Consider the following 27,161-nt stretch of genomic DNA (forward strand, 5'->3'; position numbering starts at 1 on the left):
CTATAAGAAAATGTCTGGATTTGTACTGGTTAGTTTCTATATTGCAAGTAAAAACCTAGAATTGTAATGGAGAAATGTAATATTGCAAACAAAAGTGTAGATATGTACTCAATATTTCCATAATGCAAGCAAAAGTCAAGAATTATCTCACACTGCAAGTAAAAGTCTGGAATTATACTGAGCGGATCCCAAACTGCAAGTAAAAGTCTGGAATTATAATAAATAAATGTCATATTACAAGCAAAAGTCTAGATATGTACTGAATAGATGCCGTATTGCAAGCAAAAGTCAGGAACTATACTGAGCAGATCTCATACAGCAAGTTAAAGTCTGGAATTATAATAAAAAAATGTCATACTGCAAACAAAAGTCTAGATATGTACTGAATAGATGCTATACTACAAGCAAAAGTCTGGAATTATACTGGAGAGATGTATTATTGCAACAAAAGTCAATTACTGCATTGGCATAATTCCAAACTTTAATAAAAGTGTCTGCTATCTATTTTTTATTGGCTAAATTCCATCCTGCAAGAACTTATTTGTAACACACCGACAGTATTCTAGAGTATAAGATCAAGTGTATGATTATACTGGTAAGATTCCTACTCTAGTTTATCTTCAGACTGAAAAATAAGGTTTGGAATTGAAACGGTCAAACACCACGCAACCAAATGGAGCTATTAGTTGTTACTCTAGCTGGAATCAAATGAATCCATGTTCCAGAAAATGTAATTGTAATTGCGCTGGATAAATTAAAAACTGCGAGAAGAAAAATTGTAATTGCCCCGAGAAGATTTTAGACCACAAGAACAACTTTCTAATAACACTGGCAAGATTCCAAACGTTAAGAAAATGTTTGGATTTGTTCTGGCTAGATGCCATACTGCAAGCAAAACTCTGGAATTAATGTTAATTAAACTCACACTTCAACTATCAAGACTAGGCTTCAAAAACAAGTTTGGAATCACTAGGATCAGACACTATGCAATAAAAAATAAGTTGGAAGTTACTTTTGCTAGAGTTTAATTTTCAAGAAAATGTCACATAATGCTCCATCCAGACTTTAAAAAAATATCACGATTTATTGTCTGGATTGATGTCATAGTGCGAGAAAAGTCTAGAATCATTCTGGTTAGATTCTAAACACCTGCATCAGCACTAATAAGCTTCTAGATCACAAGAATTACACGGACAAGACTATATATTTTAAGGAAATCTATGATTTTGTGTTGGATACTGCAAGCAAAAGTTTGGAATCCACTCAGAGGCCAATCTTCAAAGTTGGTATATTCCAAAAGGCTGTAATTGTATTGACAGGTTTCTGAACTGCAAGAAAAGAGCTGAAAATACTGTGGTAAGTCTTCAAACTTTACGAAAAAGTCTTGAATTGCACTGATGAAGTTTGAAGACTTCAAATTGAAGAAAAATCTGAAATTACTCTGGTTAGCCTCCAGACGTCAATAGCAAGTTTGAAACTAACCTAATTTGAGTCCAATTTTTGTGATCATGTTAGAAATTAAGCTGGGCGAATTCCAAAAGTCTATAATTCTACTAATAAAAGTCTAAATCGCTAGTTTTGGTCTGGAAATACCGAAGCAAAATTCTAGACTTTATGGAAAAGTCTTAAATGAAACTAGTAAGACTCCAATGTAAAGAAATAATCTGGAATTGTTTTGAGAGGCTCCAGACTTCAACAGTAAATCTAGAATTACTTTAGCCAGCGGTTAATTTTTAAGAAAATGCCAGAAATTGATTTTGTTGTATTCCAAAAGGCTGTAATTGTATTGATAGGTTTCTTAACTGCAAGAATAGGGTTGAAAATATTGTGGTAAGTCTTCAAACTTTACGAAATAATCTCGAATTGCACTGATAAGACTCCAACCTAAAGAAAAAAAAAACTGGAATTACTCCGGTTAGACTCCAAACGTCAACAGCAAGTCAAAAGTCTAGAATTACACTGGAAAGATGTCATACTGCAAGATAAAGTCTGGAAGTATCCTGGAGAAATGTTTTAATTGCAAGCAAAAGTCTGGAATTGTACTAAAAAACTTCTATAATGCAAGTAATATTCTGGATTATACTGGAAAAATGTCATACTGCAAGCAAAAGTCTGGAATTATACTGGAGAGATGTCATACTGCAAGAAAAAGTCTTGAATTATACTAGAGAGATGTCCTACTGCAAGAAAAAGTCTGGAATTATACTGGAGAAATGTTATATTGCAAGCAAAAGTCTGAAATTGTACTAAAAAACGTCCATAATGCAAGTAACAGTCTGGATTATACTGGAAAAATGTCATACTGCAAGCAAAAGTTTGGAATTATGCTGGAAAGTTGTTATATTGCAAGCAAAACTCTGGAATTATACTGGAGAGATGTCATACTGCAAGAAAAAGTCTTGAATTATACTGGAGAGATGTCATACTGTAAGAAAAAGTCTGGAATTGTACTGGAGAAATGTTATATTGCTAGCAAAAGTCTGGAATTGTACTAAAAATCTTCCATAATGCAAGTAGTAGTCAGGATTATATTGCAGAAATTTCATACTGCAAGCAAAAGTCTGGAATTATACTGGAAGGATGTTATATTGCAAGCAAAAGTCTGAAATTATACTGGAGAAATGTTATATTGCAAGCAAAAGTGTGGAATTGTACTAAAAATTTGCCGTAATGCAAGTAATAGTCTGGATTATACTGGAGAAATGTCATACTGCAAGCAAAAGTCTGGAATTATACTGGAAGGATGTTATATTGCAAGCAAAAGTCTGAAATTATACTGGAGAAATGTTATATTGCAAGCAAAAGTGTGGAATTGTACAAAAAAATTGCCGTAATGCACGTAATAGTCTGGATTATACTAGAGAAATGTCATACTGCAAGCAAAAGTCTGGAATTATACTGGAAGGATGTTATATTACATGTAAAAGTCTGAAATTATACTGCAGAAATGTTATATTACAATCAGAAATCTGGAATTGTTCTAAAAAATTGCCATAATGCAAGTAATAGTCTGGATTGTACTGGAGAAATGTCATACTGCAAGCAAAAGTCTAGAATTATACTGGAAAGATGTTATATTGCATGTAAAAGTCTGGAATTATACTGGAGAAATGTTATATTGCAAGCAAAAGTGTGGAATTGTACTAAAAATTTGCCGTAATGCAAGTAATAGTCTGGATTATACTGGAGAAATGTCATACTGCAAGCAAAAGTCTGGAATTATACTGGAAGGATGTTATATTGCAAGCAAAAGTCTGAAATTATACTGGAGAAATGTTATATTGCAAGCAAAAGTGTGGAATTGTACAAAAAAATTGCCGTAATGCACGTAATAGTCTGGATTATACTAGAGAAATGTCATACTGCAAGCAAAAGTCTGGAATTATACTGGAAGGATGTTATATTACATGTAAAAGTCTGAAATTATACTGCAGAAATGTTATATTACAATCAGAAATCTGGAATTGTTCTAAAAAATTGCCATAATGCAAGTAATAGTCTGGATTGTACTGGAGAAATGTCATACTGCAAGCAAAAGTCTAGAATTATACTGGAAAGATGTTATATTGCATGTAAAAGTCTGGAATTATACTGCAGAAATGTTATATTGCAATCAGAAGTCTGGAATTGTTCTAAAAAATTGCCACAATGCAACTAATAGTCTGGATTGTACTGGAGAAATGTCATACTGCAAGCAAAAGTCTAGAATTATACTGGAAGGATGTTATATTGTATGCAAAAGTCTGGAATTATACTGGAAGGATGTTATATTGCATGCAAAAGTCTAGAATTATACTGGAAGGATGTTATATTGCATGCAAAAGTCTGGAATTATACTGCAGAAATGTTATATTTCAATCAAAAGTTTGGAATTGTTCTAAAAAACAATTGCCAAAATTTGCCATAATGCAAGTAATAGTCTGGATTATACTGGAGAGATGTCATACTGCAAAAAAGAATATGGAATTCCTCCAGTTAGACTCCATACGTCAACAACAACTTTGGAATTACCCTAATCAAAGTTTAATTATTATGAAAATGTTAGAAATTATGATTAGCGAATTCTAAAAGTCTGTAATTTTACTGATAAGAGTCTAAATCGCAAGTACTGGGCTGAAAACACCAAAGCAAGATTCCAGATTTTATTGAAAAGTCTAAAATTGAACTGAAATTGGTCTTGTTAGGTTGCAGTCTAAAATTCCTTTAACTAGAAACTAATTTTTAACTCAATCTCATTGAGCTAACTTCACATTGCTATAAATAGCAGCCAAGTTAACTTTAACATACCTTTCCGATTATTTGTGGTGATTTCATAATTTTTTCCAAAGAATTCAAAGTTGCCAATAATTTAGTCACAATTTTCTTTGAATAAAAATGAATTTTAAAAAATTAATACCAAGAAGTTATCAAAAAAGAAATTTACTTTAGTCACCGTTATTTATTTTCGCGATTCCAAATTTAGATAAAATCCAAGAACATCTTTGAAACGGTCATTAGTTCCAATTAAAATTCCGAAACGTTTTGGCACCGAAAATATATCCTCTTCATATCCAATGCATCATATTGGTACGTTGCACGAAATGCAACGCAAAAATAAAATTCCCCGCGTAATTTTCTTTTATTATTTTTGATTTACAAAAATACATCCGCTCCATTTAACACAATTACTATGTAAATAATAAACAGTCAATAATTAAGTATAAATTTATTATTTATAATACATTACCGTGTATTTGAAATTTTAAACAAATCAATTTAGAAAGATGATGTTATTTAGGGATGTGATGAGTTGAGTTTCCTTAAGAAACAGGAAACTTCTTTAATCCTATTCTTAAAATAAACTATTTATAACGATTCAAATTCATCTTAAATTTTTTATTTATTAATTTTTAGGTGAATCAATTTTAATAATTGGTATTTCCGCTGTCGTTTGCATTATAACAACTTTATCATTATCGGCTATTTGCACAAATGGAGAAGTAAAAGGAGGTAAAATTTTTTTAACTCAAACTCATTCTTAATCTACATACTTAATACATTTTAGGTGGAATTTATTACATAATATCAAGATCGTTAGGTCCCGAATTTGGAGCTTCAGTTGGGATCGTTTTTGCCTTTGCAAATGCTGTGGCAGCCTCGATGAACACGATCGGTTTTTGTAATTCATTAAACGATCTTTTAGCATCGAAGGGGTTGTCGATAATCGATGGTGGCTTAAACGACGTCCGATTAGTTGGTGTTATTGCGCTTTTAATAATGATTTTAATCTGTGCCATTGGGATGGAGTGGGAGAGTAAAGCCCAAAACTTTTTAATCGCAATCATCGCCGCTGCTATTGTTGATTTTTTGGTGGGAACAGCTGTGGGACCTTTAGATGATGAACAAAAAGCCAAAGGATTTAATGGATTTAGTAGTAAGTTTTTGTATTAATTTTTTTTTAATCAATAAGTTAAATCTTGACATAACGGATTAATACGGGAAAGGAAGTGCTCGTTATAGCTAAAAGTCGTCTAGTCTACGTGACTATATGTATAGCAAGGACGGTAGAATCTAAGAGGACTGCTACATCTTGGGAACAGGTGCACAGCTCGAAGGCCCGTTCGTGACGTCACCTCTGAATAACAAGAACTAGAAACATTCGGGTTTAGCTGAATGTCTCTCAAGACTGCTAAACCTGAATGATTCTAGTTCTAAGTCTAAAGCTGAATAAAACTAAAACTATACAGAGCAATATTGTTAAAAACAAAATTTGCTACAAGTTTTGTTCGAAAAGTTTTTCTATAACGAGCTCCGTTTCTCAAGTGTTACCATTAGCAATTAGAAAAAACAACAAATTCATCCAATTTTCATATTTTTCTCGATATTGACACATCTGAGAGCAAAAATACGAGAGAGCAATATTGTTAAGAATAAAATGTGCTACAACTTTTGTTCTAAAAGTTTGTTTATAACCAGCTCCATTTCCCAAGTGTTACCACTAGCTTAAAAAAGCAACAAATTCATCAAATTTTTACATTTTCGTATTTTTCTCGATATTGACGCGTCTGAGAGCAAAAATGCAAGAGAGCAATATGACTAAGAATAAAATTAGCTTCAACTTTCGTTCCATAATTTTTTTTGCAATATGCCCAGTTTCCAGAGTACTACCATTAACAACTTGAAAAAGCATCAAATTCATCCAATTTTCATATTTTCGTATCCATCTAGCTATTGACGCATCTGAGAACAAAAGTACAAGAGAGCAATATTGTTAGGAATAAAATTTGCTACAACTTTTGTTCTAAAAGTTTTTTTTATAACAAGCTCCCCTTCTCAAGTGCTACCATTAACAACTGGAAGCAACAACAAATTCATCCAATTTTTGTATTTTCGTATCTTTCTCGCTATTGGCCCATCTGAGACCAAAAGTGCAAGAGGGCAATATTGTTAGGAATAAAATTTGCTACAACTTTTGTACTAAAAGTTTTTTTATAACAAGCTCTCTTTCTCAAGTGTAACCATTAACTTGACTCAGCAACAAATTCATAAAATTTTTACATTTTCGTATTTTTCTCGATATTGACGCATCTAAGAGCAAAAGTGCAAGAGAGTAATATTGGTAGGAATAAAATTTGCTACAACTTTTGTACTAAAAGTTTTTTTATAACAAGCTCTCTTTCTCAAGTGTTACCATTAACTTGAAAGAGCAACAAATTCATCAAATCTTTACATTTTCGTATTTCTCTTGATATTGACGCATCTGAAAGCAAAAGTACAAGAGAGCAATATTGTTAGGAATAAAATTTGCTACAACTTTTGTACCAAAAGTTTTTTTTTACAACAAGCTCTCTTTCTCAAATGTTACTATTAACCTGAAAGAGCAACAAATTCATCAAATTTTTCCATTTTTGTATTTTTCTCGATATTGACGCATTTTCAAGCAAAAATGTAAGAGAGCAATATTGTTAAGAATAAAATTTGCTATAACTTTTGTACTAAAAGTTTTTTTATAACAAGCTCTCTTTCTCAAGTGTTACCATTAACTTGACTCAGCAACAAATTCATCAAATTTTTTACATTTTTTCAATTTTTGTCAATATTGACGCGTCTGAGCGCAAAGATGAAAGAGAGCAATATTACTAAGAATAAAATTAACTACAACTTTCGTTCCACAACTTTTTTTGCAATATGCACTGTTTCCCAAGTGTTACCATTAACCACTTGAAAAAACAACAAATTCATCCAATTTTCATATTTTCGTATCTTTCTTGCTATTGATGCATCTGAGAGCAAAAGTGCAAGAGAACAATATTGTTAGGAATAAAATTTGCAACAACTTTTGTTCTAAAAGTTTTTTTATAGCAAGCTCTCTTTCGCAAGTGTTACCATTAACTTAGCAACAATTTCATCAAATTTTTACATTTTCCAATTTTTCTCAATATTGACGCGTCTGAGAGCAAAGATGAAAGAGAGCAATATTGCTAAGAATAAAATTAGCTACAACTTTCGTTCCACAACTTTTTTTGTAATATGCACTGTTTCCCAAGTGTTACCATTAACAACTTGAAATAGTAACAAATTCATCTAATTTTCATATTTTCGCATGTTTCTTGCTATTGACGCATCTGAGAGCAAAAGTGCAAGAAAGCAACATTGTTGGGAGTAAAATTTGCTACAACTTTTGTTCTAAAAGTTTTTTTATAGCAAGCTCTCTTTCGCAAGTGTTACCATTAACTTAGCAACAAATTCATCAAATTTTTACATTTTCCAATTTTTCTCAATATTGACGCGTCTGAGAGCAAAGATGAAAGAGAGCAATATTGCTAAGAATAAAATTAGCTACATCTTTCGTTCCACAACTTTTTTTGTAATATGCACTGTTTCCCAAGTGTTACCATTAACAACTTGAAATAGTAGCAAATTCATCTAATTTTCATATTTTCGTATCTTTCTTGCTATTGACGCATCTGAGAGCAAAAGTGCAAGAAAGCAATATTGTTAGCAGTAAAATTTGCTACAACTTTTGTTCTAAAAGTTTTTTTATAGCAAGCTCTCTTTCGCAAGTGTTACCATTAACTTGAAAAAACAACAAATTCATCAAATTTTTACAATTTCATATTTTTCTCCATATTGACGCATCTGAGAGCAAAAGTGCAAGAGAGCAATATTGTTAGGAATAAAATTAGCTACAACTTTTGTACTAAAAGTTTTTTTGTAACAAGCTCTCTTTCTCAAGTCTACCATTAACTTGACTCAGCAACAAATTTATCAAATTTTTACATTTTCGTATTTTCCTCGATATTGACGCATCTGATAGCAAAAGTACAAGAGAGCAATATTGTTAGGAATAAAATTTGCTACAACTTTTGTACTAAAAGTTTTTTTATAACAAGCTCTCTTTCTCAAGTATTACCATTAACTTAAAAGAGCAACACATTCATAAAATTTTTACATTTTCGTATATTCCTCGATATTGACGCATCTGAAAGCAAAAGTACAAGAGAGCAATATTGTTAGGAATAAAATTTGCTACAACTTTTGTACTAAAAGTTTGTTTATAACAAGCTCTCTTTCTCAAGTGTTACCATTAACTTGAGTCAGCAACAAATTCAGCAAATTTTTACATTTTCCAATTTTTCTCAATAATGACGCGCCTGAGAGCAAAGATGAAAGAGAGCAATATTGCTAAGAATAAAATTAACTACAACTTTCGTTCCACAACCTTTTTTGGAATATGCACAGTTTCCCAAGTGTTACCATTAACCACTTTGAAAAAGCAACAAATTCATCAAATTTTCATATAATCGTATTTTTCTTGATATTGACGCATCTGAGAACAAAAGTGCAAGAGAACAATATTGTTAGGAATAAAATTTGCTACAACTTTCATCCTAAAAGTTTTTTTATAACAAGCTCTCTTTCTCAAGTGTTACCATTAAGTTGAAAAAACAACAAATTCATAAAATTTTTACATTTTCGTATTTTTCTCGATATTGACGCATCTGAGAGCAAAAGTGCTAGAGAGCAATATTGTTGGGAATAAAATTTGCTACATCTTTTGTACTAAAAGTTTTTTTTATAACAAGCTCTCTTTCTCAAGTGTTACCATTAACTTGACTCAGCAACAAATTTATCAAATTTTTACATTTTCGTATTTTTCTTGATATTGACGCATCTGAAAGCAAAAGTACAAGAGAGCAATATTGTTAGGTATAAAATTTCCTACAACTTTTGTACTAAAAGTTTTTCTACAACAAGCTCTCTTTCTCAAGTGTTACCATTAACTTGAAACAGCAACAAATTCATCAAATTTTTACATGTTCGTATTTTTCTCGATATTGACGCATCTGAAAGCAAAAGTACAAGAGAGCAATATTGTTAGGAATAAAATTTGCTACAACTTTTGTACTAAAAGTTTTTTTATAACAAGCTCTCTTTCTCAAGTAATACCATTAACTTAAAAGAGCAACAAATTCATCAAATTTTTACATTTTCGTATTTTTCTCAATATTGACGCGTCTGAGAGCAAAGATGAAAGAGAGCAATATTGCTAAGAATAAAATTAACTACAACTTGTGTTCTAAAAGTTTTTTTATAGCAAGCTTTCTTTCCCAAGTGTTACCATTAACAACTTGAAAAAACAACAAATTTATCCAATTTTTATATTTTCAAGAGCAAAAGTGGAAAAGAGCAATATTGTTAAGAATAACCCCTAAAACTAGAACTAACTAACATTAAAAGTCATTAGTCCATTATATCGAGGTTTTATCATATTAATTTTTTTTTGTAGTGGAATTATTCTCAACAAATTTCCCAAGCGATTACCGAAAACAAGACGGAATTCCGTACGATTTCTTCCAAGTTTTTGCGATTTTCTTCCCCTCAGTAACCGGAATTCAAGCAGGGGCGAACATCTCCGGTGACTTAAAAGTACTTTTTCTTCATCATTTCCCAATAGCCGAGAAAAAATTTAAGTTTAGAACGTGTTTTAGGATCCCGCCAGTTCAATACCAAAAGGAACTCTTCTCTCCTTATTAATCTCGATGGCTTCCTATTTAATCTTTGTAATTTTCGCCGGGGGAGCCGCGATGAGAGATGCAAGCGGAAACATCTCAGATCTAATTAACGGCACGTTAACTTCGTGCGTTGACGATTCGAGTTGTAAATATGGGTTATTCAACAGTTATTCGGTAAGTTGGTAAATAAGAAAATTCTCGCGTTCATTTCTATTGATTTCCTTCTTGGAACGAAAATAGAATTCGTATAAATTGATATCGTGAAATTGATGGGGCGCCTCGAGTGTCACGATGAATCGACACGTGTGGGAGTTAAAAAAAATAAATATAAGGGTGTAAATTTTTTTTAGGTGATGCAATTAATGTCATCTTGGGGTCCGTTTATTTACGCGGGATGTTTCGCGGCTACTTTAAGCACAGCTTTAACCAACTTAATATCGGTTCCAAGATTAATCCAAGCTTTAGGAATCGATCGGATTTATCCGGGATTAATTTTTTTCTCAAAAGGATATGGAAAAGCTGGGGAACCTTATCGTGGTTACATTTTAACTTTTTTTATATCAGCCTCTTTCGTATTAATAGGTAAAATAATTAATAAAATCTTAATTAATTATTTTAATTTAATTTTTTTTTGTTTTTAGCGGAAATCAACGCAATTGCTCCTTTAATCTCCAACTTTTATCTTGCGTCTTATGCTTTAATCAATTTTTGTACTTTTCACGCAGCTTTAATTAAACCTTTAGGTTGGAGACCAACATTTAGAGTAAGTATTTTTTAAGATTAAACTTTTAAAAGTTATTTATTTTTCGCGATATTGACGCATCTCAGAACAAAAGTGAAAGAGAGCAATATTGTTAGGAATAAAATTTGCTGCAACTTTCTTTACAAAAGCTCCGTTTCCCGACCATTATCCTCTGGGAACAAAGCTTCAATCGCGTCACTTCATTTTGCAGTAGATTTAAATATTTTTCTGCATTTAATGTTGTCTTTACGAAGAATCCCAAACATTTATTTTTTGTGGATATTGAGTATGGTCTTCTTGAATCCAATATGGATTGATGTCACTCCAATATCGGCTGTTATGACGATTTACTGTGCCGTTTAACATAAAAGTTGCCTCGTCAAAGAAAAAGATGTTAAATGGTAACTGTTGATTTTCGTTATACTGGTTTATCAGTTTGACTGGTTTGACCAGATTTGATATAGTAATATTTTTGATTGCGTTGTATTGTGTACAGAGGAAGAGTTGCTACCGATTTGTTGTTATTGCTTTATAATAAGTACGTCGATGAAATGCAATAAAATTAAAAGGATACGTGTGGTATAAATAATATTAAAAAAATTAAAGAACAAAGTCTTTGTTATTTATTTAAAGACTTTTTAATAAACCCTGTACCAAATAATAATTTAATACCTAGTCATGTCTGTGTTTAAAATTTTGTAAAGTTTTGTCGCCAAGCAATGTTTACGTAAAAAAATATCTATAAAACTTTCAAAATGATTTCAGCGCTGTAGACAGTATCCAAAACTAACTGCGCATTCCAACCAAACGTTTATAGTGATCTATCTATACAGGGTGCCCATTATGTATGGAATATAGTATATATCTTGATAGGTATCAACTTTATAAAAAAACATTTTATACAAAAGTTGTTTAATATTTTATTTGCCATAATAAGACAGATTCAATTGTTTTTATTTCAGAAAACAAATGAGCAATGAATAACACTTGAAGTTTTTTAAATGGCAATGTACCCTTTCGTTAGGCTCATTTGATAGATTTCTTTTCTCTTTACGATGACGTAAAATTTTAGTACCCTTGTATCAGAAAATTTTTGAAAACATGTAAAAATTGCCTATTAAGAAAATTTAACTAATAACAGTAATCTAGATATCCGAGATCGTCAAATACCTCGAAGTACCTCGAATTATTGGAGATGTACACTAATTTTTCGTTTATTTGTTTTATTTTGCACGTAAATTTAATTTACGGTAATAATTTGAGATCTCGGGTATCTAGATTAATGTTATTGATTTATTTTTATTAATAAACAATAAATTTTAACATTTTTTTCCAAAATTTTCTAACGTAAGGGTACAAAAATTTTACGCCATCGTAAAGAGAAAAGTAATCTTTATCAAATGAGCCTAACGAAAGAATACATTGCCATTTAAAAAAATGTAAGTATTATTCGTTACTCATTTGTTTTCTGAATTAAAAACAATTGAATGCAGTCTTATTATGCCAAATAAAATATTAAACAACTTTTGTATAAAATGTTTTTTTATAAAGTTGATACTTACCAAGATATATGCTATATTCCATACATAATGGGCATCCTGTATAACAATATATTATATCTTCTAATCTATGGTTGACACTGACCGGAGAATATTGATATTCACTAATTTCAGTGTTTCACAGTAACATTGCCATAACAACCTGAAGAGGCAATAATTTCATCTAATTTTTATATTTTCGTCAATTTTCGTATTGTTTTCGATATTGACGCATTTGCGAGCAAAAGTGAAAAAGAGCAATATTGTTAGGAATAAAATTTGCTACAACTTTTACTCTAAAAGTTATTTTGTAATTTGCTCTGAATCCTAGGTGTTACCATTAAATACTTGAAAAAGCAACGAATTTATCCAATTTTCATATTTTGTATCTTTCTCGATATTGACGCATCTGAGAGCAAAACTGCAAGAGAGCAATATTGTTAGGTATAAAATTTGCTACAACTTTTGTTCTAAAAGTTTTTTTATAACAAGTTCTCTTTCTCAAGTGTTACCATTAACTTGAAACAGCAACAAATTCATCGAATTTTTGCATTTTCGTATTTTTCTCGATGTTGACGCGTCTGAAAGCAAAAGTACAAGAGAGCAATATTGTTAGGAATAAAATTTGCTACAACTTTTACTCTAAAAGTTATTTTGTAATTTGCTCTGAATCCTAGGTGTTACCATTAAATACTTGAAAAAGCAACGAATTTATCCAATTTTCATATTTTGTATCTTTCTCGATATTGACGCATCTGAGAGCAAAACTGCAAGAGAGCAATATTGTTAGGTATAAAATTTGCTACAACTTTTGTTCTAAAAGTTTTTTTATAACAAGTTCTCTTTCTCAAGTGTTACCATTAACTTGAAACAGCAACAAATTCATCGAATTTTTGCATTTTCGTATTTTTCTCGATGTTGACGCGTCTGAAAGCAAAAGTACAAGAGAGCAATATTGTTAGGAATAAAATTTGCTACAACTTTTACTCTAAAAGTTATTTTGTAATTTGCTCTGAATCCTAGGTGTTACCATTAAATACTTGAAAAAGCAACGAATTTATCCAATTTTCATATTTTGTATCTTTCTCGATATTGACGCATCTGAGAGCAAAACTGCAAGAGAGCAATATTGTTAGGTATAAAATTTGCTACAACTTTTGTTCTAAAAGTTTTTTTATAACAAGTTCTCTTTCTCAAGTGTTACCATTAACTTGAAACAGCAACAAATTCATCGAATTTTTGCATTTTCGTATTTTTCTCGATGTTGACGCGTCTGAAAGCAAAAGTACAAGAGAGCAATATTGTTAGGAATAAAATTTGCTACAACTTTTACTCTAAAAGTTATTTTGTAATTTGCTCTGAATCCTAGGTGTTACCATTAAATACTTGAAAAAGCAACGAATTTATCCAATTTTCATATTTTGTATCTTTCTCGATATTGACGCATCTGAGAGCAAAACTGCAAGAGAGCAATATTGTTAGGTATAAAATTTGCTACAACTTTTGTTCTAAAAGTTTTTTTATAACAAGTTCTCTTTCTCAAGTGTTACCATTAACTTGAAACAGCAACAAATTCATCGAATTTTTGCATTTTCGTATTTTTCTCGATGTTGACGCGTCTGAAAGCAAAAGTACAAGAGAGCAATATTGTTAGGAATAAAATTTGCTACAACTTTTACTCTAAAAGTTATTTTGTAATTTGCTCTGAATCCTAGGTGTTACCATTAAATACTTGAAAAAGCAACGAATTTATCCAATTTTCATATTTTGTATCTTTCTCGATATTGACGCATCTGAGAGCAAAACTGCAAGAGAGCAATATTGTTAGGTATAAAATTTGCTACAACTTTTGTTCTAAAAGTTTTTTTATAACAAGTTCTCTTTCTCAAGTGTTACCATTAACTTGAAACAGCAACAAATTCATCGAATTTTTGCATTTTCGTATTTTTCTCGATGTTGACGCGTCTGAAAGCAAAAGTACAAGAGAGCAATATTGTTAGGAATAAAATTTGCTACAACTTTTACTCTAAAAGTTATTTTGTAATTTGCTCTGAATCCTAGGTGTTACCATTAAATACTTGAAAAAGCAACGAATTTATCCAATTTTCATATTTTGTATCTTTCTCGATATTGACGCATCTGAGAGCAAAACTGCAAGAGAGCAATATTGTTAGGTATAAAATTTGCTACAACTTTTGTTCTAAAAGTTTTTTTATAACAAGTTCTCTTTCTCAAGTGTTACCATTAACTTGAAACAGCAACAAATTCATCGAATTTTTGCATTTTCGTATTTTTCTCGATGTTGACGCGTCTGAAAGCAAAAGTACAAGAGAGCAATATTGTTAGGAATAAAATTTGCTACAACTTTTACTCTAAAAGTTATTTTGTAATTTGCTCTGAATCCTAGGTGTTACCATTAAATACTTGAAAAAGCAACGAATTTATCCAATTTTCATATTTTGTATCTTTCTCGATATTGACGCATCTGAGAGCAAAACTGCAAGAGAGCAATATTGTTAGGTATAAAATTTGCTACAACTTTTGTTCTAAAAGTTTTTTTATAACAAGTTCTCTTTCTCAAGTGTTACCATTAACTTGAAACAGCAACAAATTCATCGAATTTTTGCATTTTCGTATTTTTCTCGATGTTGACGCGTCTGAAAGCAAAAGTACAAGAGAGCAATATTGTTAGGAATAAAATTTGCTACAACTTTTACTCTAAAAGTTATTTTGTAATTTGCTCTGAATCCTAGGTGTTACCATTAAATACTTGAAAAAGCAACGAATTTATCCAATTTTCATATTTTGTATCTTTCTCGATATTGACGCATCTGAGAGCAAAACTGCAAGAGAGCAATATTGTTAGGTATAAAATTTGCTACAACTTTTGTTCTAAAAGTTTTTTTATAACAAGTTCTCTTTCTCAAGTGTTACCATTAACTTGAAACAGCAACAAATTCATCGAATTTTTGCATTTTCGTATTTTTCTCGATGTTGACGCGTCTGAAAGCAAAAGTACAAGAGAGCAATATTGTTAGGAATAAAATTTGCTACAACTTTTACTCTAAAAGTTATTTTGTAATTTGCTCTGAATCCTAGGTGTTACCATTAAATACTTGAAAAAGCAACGAATTTATCCAATTTTCATATTTCGTATCTTTCTCGATATTGACGCATCTGAGAGCAAAACTGCAAGAGAGCAATATTGTTAGGTATAAAATTTGCTACAACTTTTGTTCTAAAAGTTTTTTTATAACAAGTTCTCTTTCTCAAGTGTTACCATTAACTTGAAACAGCAACAAATTCATCGAATTTTTGCATTTTCGTATTTTTCTCGATATTGACGCGTCTGAAAGCAAAAGTACAAGAGAGCAATATTGTTAGGAATAAAATTTGCTACAACTTTCGTTCCATAAGTTTTTTTGCAATATGTACTGTTCCCCAAGTGTTGCCATTAACAACTTGAAAAATCAACAAAATTTTCATATTTTCGTATCTTTCTTGCTATTGACGCATCTGAGAGCAAGAGTGCAAAAGAGCAATATTGTTAGATATAAAGTTTGGTACAACTTTTGTTCTAAAAGTTTTTTTATAGCAAGCTCCATTTCCCAAGTGTTACCATTTACTTGAAACAGCAACAAAGTCATAAAATTTTTACATTTTCCAATTTTTCTCAATATTGACGCATCTGAAAGCAAAAGTACAAGAGAGCAATATTGTTAGGAATAAAATTTGCTACTTTTGTTCTAAAAGCTTTTTATAACAAGCTCCATTTCCCAAGTGTTACCATTAACTTGAAAAAGCAACAAATTCATCAAATTTTTACATTTTCGTATTTTTCTCGATATTGACGCATCTGAAAGCAAAAGTACAAGAGAGCAATATTGTTAGGAATAAAATTTGCTACAACTTTTGTACTAAAAGTTTTTTTATAACAAGTTCTGTTTCTCAAGTATTACCATTAACTGGAAACAGCAACAAATTCATCAAATTTTTACATTTTCGTATTTTTTTCGATATCGACGGGTCTGAGAGCAAAGATGAAAGAGAGCAATACTGCTAAGAATAAAATTAGTTACAACTTTCGTTCCACAAGTTTTGTTGCAATATGCACTGTTTCCCAAGTGTTACCATTAACAACTTGAAAAAGCAACAAATTTATCCAATTTTCATATTTTCGTATCTTTCTTGCTATTGACGCATCTGAGAGCAAAAGTGCAAGAGAGCAATATTGCTAGATATAAAATTTGCTACAACTTTTCTTCTAAAAGTTTTTTTATAACAAGCTCTCCTTCTCAAGTACTACCATTAACAACTAGAAAATGCAATAAATTCATCAAATTTTCATATTGTCGTATCTTTCCTGCTATTGACGCATCTGAGAGCAAAAATACAAGAGAGCAATACTGCTCAGAATAAAATTAGCTACAACTTTCGTTCCACAAGTTTTTTTGCAATATGCACTGTTTCCCAAGTTTTGCCATTAACAACTTGGAAAAGCAACAAATTCATCTAATTTCCATATGTTCGTATCTTTCATGCTATTGACGCATCTGAGAGCAAAAGTGCAAGAGAGCAATATTGTTAGGTATCAAATTTCCTACAACTTTTGTTCTAAAAGTTTTTTTGCAATATGCACTGTTCCGCAAGTGTTGCCATTAGGAATTGCAATCAATAAGGGTTTTTATAATCCCGGGATTTCGGGATCAGAATTCTCTATCCCGGGTTTTATGGGCTACATATGTAATTATAAATAAAAAGTGTTCAAAGTGTTTCTAACGTTACAGTTTATTCTAACAGTAATACAAGACATTATACAAAAATCTACCATCCATAGAACTATTCTTAAAGAATTAAGAACAAATAATTTATCTATTGTTTTATCTCCTAAACGATATCTAAATTTTGTGTTTAATAAACCTGCTGAAGAGAAGCACCGTCCCGATTCCATAGTTGTTGGAATAGTTTTCAAACATTCAAAAGCGAATTAAAGATTGTTGCCTATGCTACCGCCATTATTGAATACATGAATTTTTTGAATCAATGTATTGAAGAGTGCATTCTTGGTTAACTGGACAGCTGGCTGTTGTTTGTTTAGCAGAATAAAGTTAACCGATGGATCAATAGACCAAGAAGTCAACCGATAAATCGAGTCTTATTCTTCAAAAAATAGTAAATTAAAGACAAACATAATCCCGAAATCATAATCGATTTCCAGGGATAATTTTCGAGATTTAAATATGTACGGGATCCCGGGATTCTCGGGATTGAAATCCCGGGATTGCAATCCCTAGTTACCATTAACAACTTGAAACAGCAACAAATTCATCCAATTTTTGTGTTTTCGTATCTTTCTTGCTATTGACGCATCTGAGAGCAAAAGTGCAAGAGAGCAATATTGTTAGGAATAAAATTTGCTACAATTTTTGTACTAAAAGTTTTTTTATAACAAGCTCTCTTTCTCAAGTGTTACCATTAACTTGAAAGAGCAACAAATTCATCAAATTTTTACATTTTCGCGTTTTTCTCGATATTGACGCATCTGAAAACAAAAGTGCAAGAGAGCAATATTGTTAGATATAAAATTTGCTACAACTTTTGTACTAAAAGTTTTTTTATAACAAGCTCTCTTTCTCAAGTGTTACCATTAACTTGAAAGAGCAACAAATTCATCAAATTTTTACATTTTCGCTTTTTTCTCGATATTGGCGAATCTGAAAGCAAAAGTACAAGAGAGCAATATTGTTAGGAATAAAATTTGCTACAAGTTTTGTACTAAAAGCTTTTTTATAACAAGCTCTCTTTCTCAAGTGTTACCATTAACTTGACACAGCAACAAATTTATCAAATTTTTACATTTTCCAATTTTTCTCAATATTGACGCGTCTGAGAGCAAAGATGAAAGAGAGCAATATTGCTAAGAATAAAATTAACTACAACTTTCATTCCACGAATTTTTTTTAATATGCACTGTTTCCCAAGTGTTATCATTAACAACTTGAAAAAGCAAGAAATTCATGCAATTTTTATATTTTCGTATCTTTCTTGCTATTGACGCATCTGAGAGCAAAAGTGCAAGAGAGCAATATTGTTATGTCTAAAATTTGCTACAACTTTTGTACTAAAAGTTTTTTTATAACAAGCTCCATTTCCCAAGTTACCATTAATAACTTGAAACAGCAATAAATTTGTCCAATTTTCATATTTTTGTATTTTTCTCGATATTGACGCATTTGAGAGTAAAAGTGCAAGAGAGTGATATTGTTAACAATAAAATTTGCAATAACTGTTGTTTCAAAAGTTTCTTTGTAATATGGTCCGTTTTCCGTGTGTTATCATCAACAACTTCTAAAACAACCAAATTCATCATATTTTTGTAATTTTCTCGATATCTATGCATCTACGAGTAAAAGTGCTTCTATTTCTTCTTCTCATTAGAGATCTGTCGATCTGTTAATTCTGAGGTCGAAATGGTCTTTAAACCATTTCCTGAGGTGTCGATTGTTAGCTGTCACGCCTTCTCTTTGGGGGTCTCCCAGATGGTTTTGAACCGGGGGGGATTATTTACAAGCACAATTTTCAGAAGTCTATCTCACTATGTCTAGAACGTTGTCTAGAATCTCTAATATCCGAATTTCTCACTCTGCCCATTCTAGTTTTTTCTGCAACTGATCTTAGTGTCTTCATCTTGGCCCGTCGTAGTATGCTCATGGTTTTATTTGTTTCTGCCCTCACTTCTATTCCATATGTCATTATCAGTCTTATACACGTCTTGTATATCCGAATTTTGCTGTCTATTCGCATATACGGGTTCGAGCAGGTTGTGTCTCTCAAGCATCCTGATATTGCGGATATTGACTCATCATCGAGTACGAGTTTACATCTGATCGGATCTTTTGCAGTAGTCATGGACTTGGTTTTATCAACGGAGATAGCCATATTAAACTTGTGTGTCTTCTGTTCCTGCGACTATTGCTACATCATCCCCGTAGCACACTATACTAACTCTCTTGGTGCCCATCACATACCCTACATTTAAAGATGTTACTTCCTCTATGATTTCATCCATCAGGAAATTAAACAAAAAGAGGCTAAGACTGTTCCCTGAGCAAAAATGCAAGAGTTCCAAACGTCTTTTTATAACATGCTACTTATATTTTTATAAGCCTTCATACTTACTTTTTTTTTTTTATTTCAGTATTACAACACTTGGTTAAGTTTAGCCGGATTCATAATGTGCGTTGTTATAATGTTCTTAATTAACTGGCAATCATCCTTAATAACATTTATAGTAATATTAGGACTTTATTTAATCGTTGTTTATCGAAAACCAGGTAAGTTTAACTTATCATATAAATAAATTTTGTAGTAATTTATTAATTATTTTAATTTTAAATTAGACGTTAACTGGGGTTCATCAACTCAAGCGCAAACATACAAAACAGCTCTAACTACGGCATTAAGACTAATTAACATCGGCGAGCATGTTAAAAATTACGAACCGCAAATTTTAGTTTTATGTGGTTCAACGCAATCTCGACCGGCTCTTTTAGATTTCGCTAATTATATAACTAAAAATAATTCTTTGTTGATCGTTGGGGATGTCGTCGAGGTAATTTTTTTTTATTTATTTCTTTATGGGTTATTTAATAACAGTTATTTTTAACAATTTTTAGAAAAAATTAACGCATAAAGTTCGCACAACTCGTCGTAAAAATGCCTACTCTTGGTTGAACGCCCATAAAATTAAAGCGTTTTATACCGTTGTGGATGGCGTTGATTTTGAAACGGGGGCGAGAGTTTTATTGCAAGGTAGTGGAATTGGAAGATTAAGCCCTAATGTTTTAATGATGGGGTATAAAAATGATTGGAAAAGTTGTAATACTCAGGAATTAACGAGTTATTTTAATGTTTTACAGTAAGTTGTTTTTTATTAATTAAATTAAACATAGAGTGAATAATAATAATAATATAATACCCGTTCTCAGCGAATATTGATTAAAGCGAAAATCTTGATTAAAAGAACCATACTGTTCAGTGGGAAATTAAAATTTCAAGTTAGAAAAAAATTGTGTTAACAAAAATTGTACCTGAAACAATTCTAAACAAGCTTTGTCAACATTTTTTTTTGATTTAATCATTAATTAAGGAGATAACCTCAAAATAATAATTTTTTCGTTTTTATACATAATTACACTTAGATGCTTAATTAATAGAGATGTAAAAATTTTTTATTAAGATAATTAATTCAAAATCGAAATTGACACAAATTTTATTTAAAACATTTTTTCATAAAAACAATAATTATTGAGATAATTAATTTTGATAGCATACTATTCAGAGGGAAATAAAAATTTTAAGTTAGCAAAAAATGTTATTAACAAACACTGTTCCTGAAGTAATTCTAAACAAATTTTGTTAACAACATTTTTTGATTAAATCAACAATAAGGATATAACCTGAAAAATATTAATTTTTGTAGCATACTGTTCAGTGGGAAATTAAAATTTCAAGTTAGAAAAAAATTATTTTAACAAACACTGTTCCTGAAGCAATTCTTAACAAATATTGTTAACAAAATTTTTTGATTTAATCATTAATTAAGGAGATAACCTCAAAATAATAATTTTTCCGTTTTTATACATAATTATACTTAGATGCTTAATTAATAGAGATGTAAAATTTTTTTATTAAGATAATTGATTCAAAATCGAAATTGAAACAAATTTTATTTAAAACATTTTTTGATAAAAACAATAATTATTGACATAATTAATTTTGATAGCATACTATTCAGAGGGAAATTAAAATTTTAAGTTAGCAAAAAATGTTGTTAACAAACACTGTTCCTGAAGTAATTCTAAACAAATTTTGTTAACAACATTTTTTGATTAAATCAACAATAAGGATATAACCTCAAAAATATTAATTTTTGTAGCACACTGTTCAGTGGGAAATTAAAATTTCAAGTTAGAAAAAATTGTATTAACGAACACTGTTCCTGAAGCAATTCTTAACAAATATTGTTAACAACATTTTTTGATTTAATCAATAATTAAGGAGATAACCTCAAAACAACAATTTTTCTATTTTTATACATAATTACACTTAGACGCTTAATTAATAGAGATGTAAAAATTTTTTATTAAGATAATTGATTCAAAATCGAAATTGAAACAAATTTTATTTCAAACATTTTTTGATAAAAACAATAATTATTGAGATAATTAATTTTGATAGCATACTATTCAGAGGGAAATTAAAATTTTAAGTTAGCAAAAAATTTTATTACCAAACACTGTTCCTGAAGTAATTCTAAACAAATTTTGTTAACAAAATGTTTTTGATTAAATCAACAATAAGGATATAACCTCAAAAATATTAATTTTTATAGCATACTGTTCAGTGGGAAATTAAAATTTCAAGTTAGAAAAAAATTGTTTTAACAAACACTGTTCCTGAAGCAATTCTCAACAAATATTGTTAACAACATTTTTTGATTTAATCATTAATTAAGGAGATAACCTCAAAATAATAATTTTTCCGTTTTTATACATAATTATACTTAGATGCTTAATTAATAGAGATGTAAAATTTTTTTATTAAGATAATTGATTCAAAATCGAAATTGAAACAAATTTTATTTAAAACATTTTTTGATAAAAACAATAATTATTGTCATAATTAATTTTGATAGCATACTATTCAGAGGGAAATTAAAATTTTAAGTTAGCAAAAAATGTTATTAACAAACACTGTTCCTGAAGTAATTCTAAACAAATTTTGTTAACAACATTTTTTGATTAAATCAACAATAAGGATATAACCTGAAAAATATTAATTTTTGTAGCATACTGTTCAGTGGGAAATTAAAATTTCAAGTTAGAAAAAAATTATTTTAACAAACACTGTTCCTGAAGCAATTCTTAACAAATATTGTTAACAAAATTTTTTGATTTAATCATTAATTAAGGAGATAACCTCAAAATAATAATTTTTCCGTTTTTATACATAATTATACTTAGATGCTTAATTAATAGAGATGTAAAATTTTTTTATTAAGATAATTGATTCAAAATCGAAATTGAAACAAATTTTATTTAAAACATTTTTTGATAAAAACAATAATTATTGTCATAATTAATTTTGATAGCATACTATTCAGAGGGAAATTAAAATTTTAAGTTAGCAAAAAATGTTGTTAACAAACACTGTTCCTGAAGTAATTCTAAACAAATTTTGTTAACAACATTTTTTGATTTAATCAATAATTAAGGAAATAACCTCAAAATAATAATTTTTCCATTTTTTTACGTAATCACACTTAGATGCGTAATTAATAGAGATGTAAAATTTTTTTATTAAGATAATTGATTCAAAATCGAAATTGAAACAAATTTTATTTAAAACATTTTTTAATAAAAACAATAATTATTGAGATAATTAATTTTGATAGCATACTATTCAGTGGGAAATTAAAATTTCAAGTTAGCAAAAAATTTTATTAACAAACACTGTTCCTGAAGTAATTCTAAACAAATATTGTTAATAAAAATTTTTGATTTAATCAATAATTAAGAACATAACCTCAAAAAAAATTTTATATATACAGGTTGTCTCCGAAATGCGTGTACAACGGAAGACCACAAATTCCTTGACTCAAAATAGGTCGATTTAAGTTAAGTTATCTATATCCAAAGTTGCTTCGTTTCGCCGCTAGAGGACTTCAAAATTAGCAAAAAAAATTCTTTTATTTTTTATATCTCGAAAACGTGTAAATCAATTGAAACCATTTTTCAGAAGTGAGTTCCTAGGTTCAATTAACGTCTTTTTATGGTTTTTGATACAATTTAGAAACACAGGAATGATGGAAAAGTCATGTGTTCACCGGATATTACCCCATATTCTTTTTTCTGGCCAGGCGACAATTACATTATTATAATTTCTGAATAGCCCATTTAGTTCTAAACCGTTTTTGTCTCTTATAAGATTTTGATTACATAAGTGGTTAAGCCAGAAAAAAAGGAATCTGTGGTCATCCGTTGTACACGCATTTCGGAGACACCTGTATATTTTTATATATTTTTTATTGAGAAAATTGTTTTAGAATTTAATTTAGAACAACTTTTGTATGAAATTTTCTGCTGAGAACGAATCGTATTGTTTTGTTAACAAAAGTTTCATGTCCTAATCATTATTTATGGGTAATCAACTTGACAGACTAATAATTATTTGAAACGTCAAAATTTCAAAAAACGTCAATTTAATTTTATTTGTTCAGGAATTTCTGAAGGTTTGACATTAAAAAAAATAAACAAATTCCTATGATTTAAGCATATAAATTAATTAATTTTTGTATCAATTACATTTCATAAAATTGATATTTAATTTTGACAAATTGTTGTGAAGTTAGTTACAGTTGGTGATATTGAATTTGTGTCACATTGACGTTTAAACTTTATTTAAAAAAATTACTTTTCAAGAATAATCATTTTTACAGAGTGAATAATAGCGGTGAATAATCATTATTCACTCGTAAAATCTAATAATTAAAATTAAATTAATTAATAAAAACTAATAATTATTTGAAACGTCAAAATTTAAAAAAACGTCAATTTAATTTAATTGTTTTAGGACTTTCTAAAAGTTTAACATTAAAAAATCCTAAACAAATTCATTTTTTCGTATGATTTAAGCATTAATTTTCGTAAATAAAAAACGTTTCATAAAATTTACATTTAATTTTGACAAATTGTTCTGAAATTAGTTACAGTTGGTAACATTGAATTCCTGTCATTTTGACGTTTAAACTTTATTTAAAAATTCATTCATATAATATAATGAGCCATATAATGCTCATATAATAACATACAATTATTTTCAGTGCTGCTTTTGATAATCGATTATCCGTTGTGATACTAAAACTAGCGGATGGTTTAGATTACAGCAAAATAATGGAAGAAGACGAAGCTTGCGCGAATTCAATGGATACATCTTTAAATAACACAACAAAACAAGAAAGAGTCCCCCATGAAAGGCAATTAATGCATTGCGATTCAAATTTAAACATCTCCCACATCGATTCATCAACCCCAGAAACTAATAACACAATAGTTTCTTTACCCAGTTTAAGTAAAACTTAACATAGCGATTTAATCCAACATTTTAACAAAAACTTTCTTTTAGCCTCGTCTAAAACGTACTCAATAACCAAAAATATGAAACAAAAAAAGAATGGGGTTGCTGAAAAAATCTTATATCGCAGCCAATCGGGTCAAGAGCTTCACCGTTCAGTTTTAAATAAAATGTCGATTTTTAAGAAAAAACAAGATAAAGGAACGATTGATGTTTGGTGGTTATACGACGACGGAGGTTTAACAATGTTATTACCATACATTATTTCAACAAGATCACATTGGTCCCAATGCAAATTACGCGTTTTCGCTTTAGCAAACAGCAAAGTCGAATTAGAAGTCGAAGAAAAGAAGTAAAATGCAAAAATAATATTAATTAACCAAAAATTAATGTTTTAATTTTAGTATGGCAAATTTATTGGCGAAATTTCGCTTGGAATATTCGAGTTTAAAGATGGTTAATCTTTCTGATAAACCTAGCGAAATCACTGTGAAATTTTTCGACGATTTATTAGAAAATTTTAAAACTTCCGCTGAAATCAAAGAGCACGATTGCAAAGTTACCGAATCTGAAATTTTAGCTGCGCAAGAAAAAACGAATCGGCAATTACGATTAAGAGAGTTATTATTGGAGAATTCGAGCGATGCAAATTTAGTTGTTATGTAAGTTTTTATTAAAAAAAATAATGTTGTTAATAAAATTTTTGTTTAAATAGGTCATTACCAATGCCTAGAAGAGGAACAGTTTCAGCCCCTTTATACATGGCGTGGTTGGAAGCCCTCACAAAAGATTTACCTCCATACTTATTCGTTAGGGGCAACCAACAATCCGTATTGACGTTTTATTCCTAATTCCCAATTAACCCAATTTAAAGTAAGCGAAACATTTTCTTAAAATGTACAAGAAAAATACTTTTAACGTTTTAAAAATAGGATCATTAATTGTTTCTGTAATTATTCTAAGTTCTAGTCTTTTTTAGAATGTTTTTTTTTTAATCGAATCTGATTTATTTTTAAGTGATATATTTATATTTATAAATATAAAAAGTATATTCTATGTATATATTATAACAAAAAAAGGAATAAAAAGAATTATTTTATTTCAATATTCTTTATTAACCTTGAAGTTCTTTTTTTTTCCTCAAAGGTATGGAAAAGGTCACTCATTAGGATTAGCCACTCCATCAGAAGATGAGAGAAGATTACCTAACTCCATGGAGGTTAATCCTAACGCTGAATCAAGCAAAGATGAAGAAACAGTTATTTTGTAGGAAAAGATAAAACCTTCAAGTGGAAAAAAGTGTTTCCATCTCCAAGAAGAACAAAAGCAAGAAATACGTCCCATCTTCCTGGCCCTAAAGGCAATGCAAAATAAGCAATAACTTCGCTCTCCTCATTTAATTGCTGTATGACACGTGAAATTCTTATATTGAAGAAACGAATGTATACATAGATCTAATAAGAGAAAACTTCACCAGAAAGCGAGATGCGCAAAATACCACTGTAGCTGAAGTAATAGCATTTATTAGTATTTTAATTATGAGTGGAATGTTGAGAGCTTCCCATCTTATTTTTCTGGACATGTGGAAACCGATGAGATGAATTAAATTTGATTCTCTGATAAGCAGACCAGATTGTCTAAAAATCGACAAGATGGCACATATAAGAGATATATTCGTTGAACAATGCTTGAACTTTACACTGGAGCTCAACCACATGGTACAAATGCAAAGAGCAATTCTAGTGAAGTAGTGAAGAGACTTGTTATACCCAGCAAAGGTTCAAATAGGAATATTACTACAAATAATTGGTATACCAGTATTCCACTGGCTCTGGAATTGCTCAATAATTATTCCCTTACTTTGTTGCAGCTTTAAAAAAAAAACAGAAGAGAAATTCCTCATGAATTTCTACTAAGCAAGCATCGCCAAACAAACAGCAGTCCATTTCGTTACAAAGAATGCTTATCTGAGCTTCTTGGTATCGTATGTACTAAAGAAGTATAACTCGATTGTACTTGTTTCGACTTTTCATGATCGATCAGTAATCTACGGTTCAAAAATCAGAAGTGATAACATTTTGCAACGCCATAGGTGGCGTAGATGTTGTAGACCAGCTTTCTGCCACATAGCCCTGTTCAAGAAGAACAAAGAGGTGGCCACCACAAGAGGTTCGTTATTTCTTTGTTGTGAAGAACATTTCTCAAAATACTCGTACTTAAATTAGCGAGCTGTGTATTATACTTTTTCTACGAACGATTCATTTCTAATAACGAAATGCATGACAATTTATTTTAATAAGACAGTACTTAATTCAGAACAGCGTCTACCGATTCAAATCTTTCCGCCACTTCCAGGTGGTACTTCGTTCTTTTTGGTGCGTTGCTTAGCAGTATTGATCCATATTCTATGATGAGCCTGCATATGGTCTTGTAGATGTGTCAGGCACATGAGGTAGAGATTCCGCGACCACTGCTTGGCACGTGTCTTTACTTTCATCTTCACCTTGGTTACGTGAGTGGAAAACTTTAGCGTTCTGTTAAGTGTTATGCCAAGATAATTGCAAGTTGCTGGGACGAATATTGCCTTTGATTGGATTGTAATTGTGGGAGAGGGAGCGCTGGGTGAGAGGAATGGGACAGAAAATTTTATTTTTGTGGGATTGAGTAAGATGCGCCATTTTCGGAACCAATTTTCCGTTTCATTTATGAGCGCCTGCAGCTTACGGACCGAGGAAGCGACGTCCCTACTGT

At 30.3% G+C, this 27,161-nt stretch overlaps 1 protein-coding gene across 1 annotated transcript in view; it reads left to right on the forward strand.

The window, feature by feature from the left end:
- The window catches only part of LOC111416187 (sodium potassium chloride cotransporter), a 48,360-nt gene extending 22,851 nt beyond the window's left edge, over window positions 1-25,509 (forward strand). The window contains exons 3-15 of the mRNA XM_023048146.2: window positions 4,894-4,989; window positions 5,045-5,413; window positions 9,770-9,909; window positions 9,972-10,169; window positions 10,346-10,577; window positions 10,637-10,758; window positions 19,474-19,609; window positions 19,676-19,887; window positions 19,952-20,193; window positions 24,160-24,407; window positions 24,462-24,762; window positions 24,815-25,072; window positions 25,126-25,509. Of these exons, the coding sequence (XP_022903914.1) occupies window positions 4,894-4,989; window positions 5,045-5,413; window positions 9,770-9,909; window positions 9,972-10,169; window positions 10,346-10,577; window positions 10,637-10,758; window positions 19,474-19,609; window positions 19,676-19,887; window positions 19,952-20,193; window positions 24,160-24,407; window positions 24,462-24,762; window positions 24,815-25,072; window positions 25,126-25,261 (2,690 nt within the window). The 3' untranslated portion in view covers window positions 25,262-25,509. The remainder of the gene's footprint in view (window positions 1-4,893; window positions 4,990-5,044; window positions 5,414-9,769; window positions 9,910-9,971; window positions 10,170-10,345; window positions 10,578-10,636; window positions 10,759-19,473; window positions 19,610-19,675; window positions 19,888-19,951; window positions 20,194-24,159; window positions 24,408-24,461; window positions 24,763-24,814; window positions 25,073-25,125) is intronic.
- Window positions 25,510-27,161: the final 1,652 nt, after the last annotated feature.

The sequence above is a fragment of the Onthophagus taurus genome, chromosome 3, assembly GCF_036711975.1.
Source record: "Onthophagus taurus isolate NC chromosome 3, IU_Otau_3.0, whole genome shotgun sequence".
Taxonomy (NCBI): domain Eukaryota; kingdom Metazoa; phylum Arthropoda; class Insecta; order Coleoptera; family Scarabaeidae; genus Onthophagus; species Onthophagus taurus.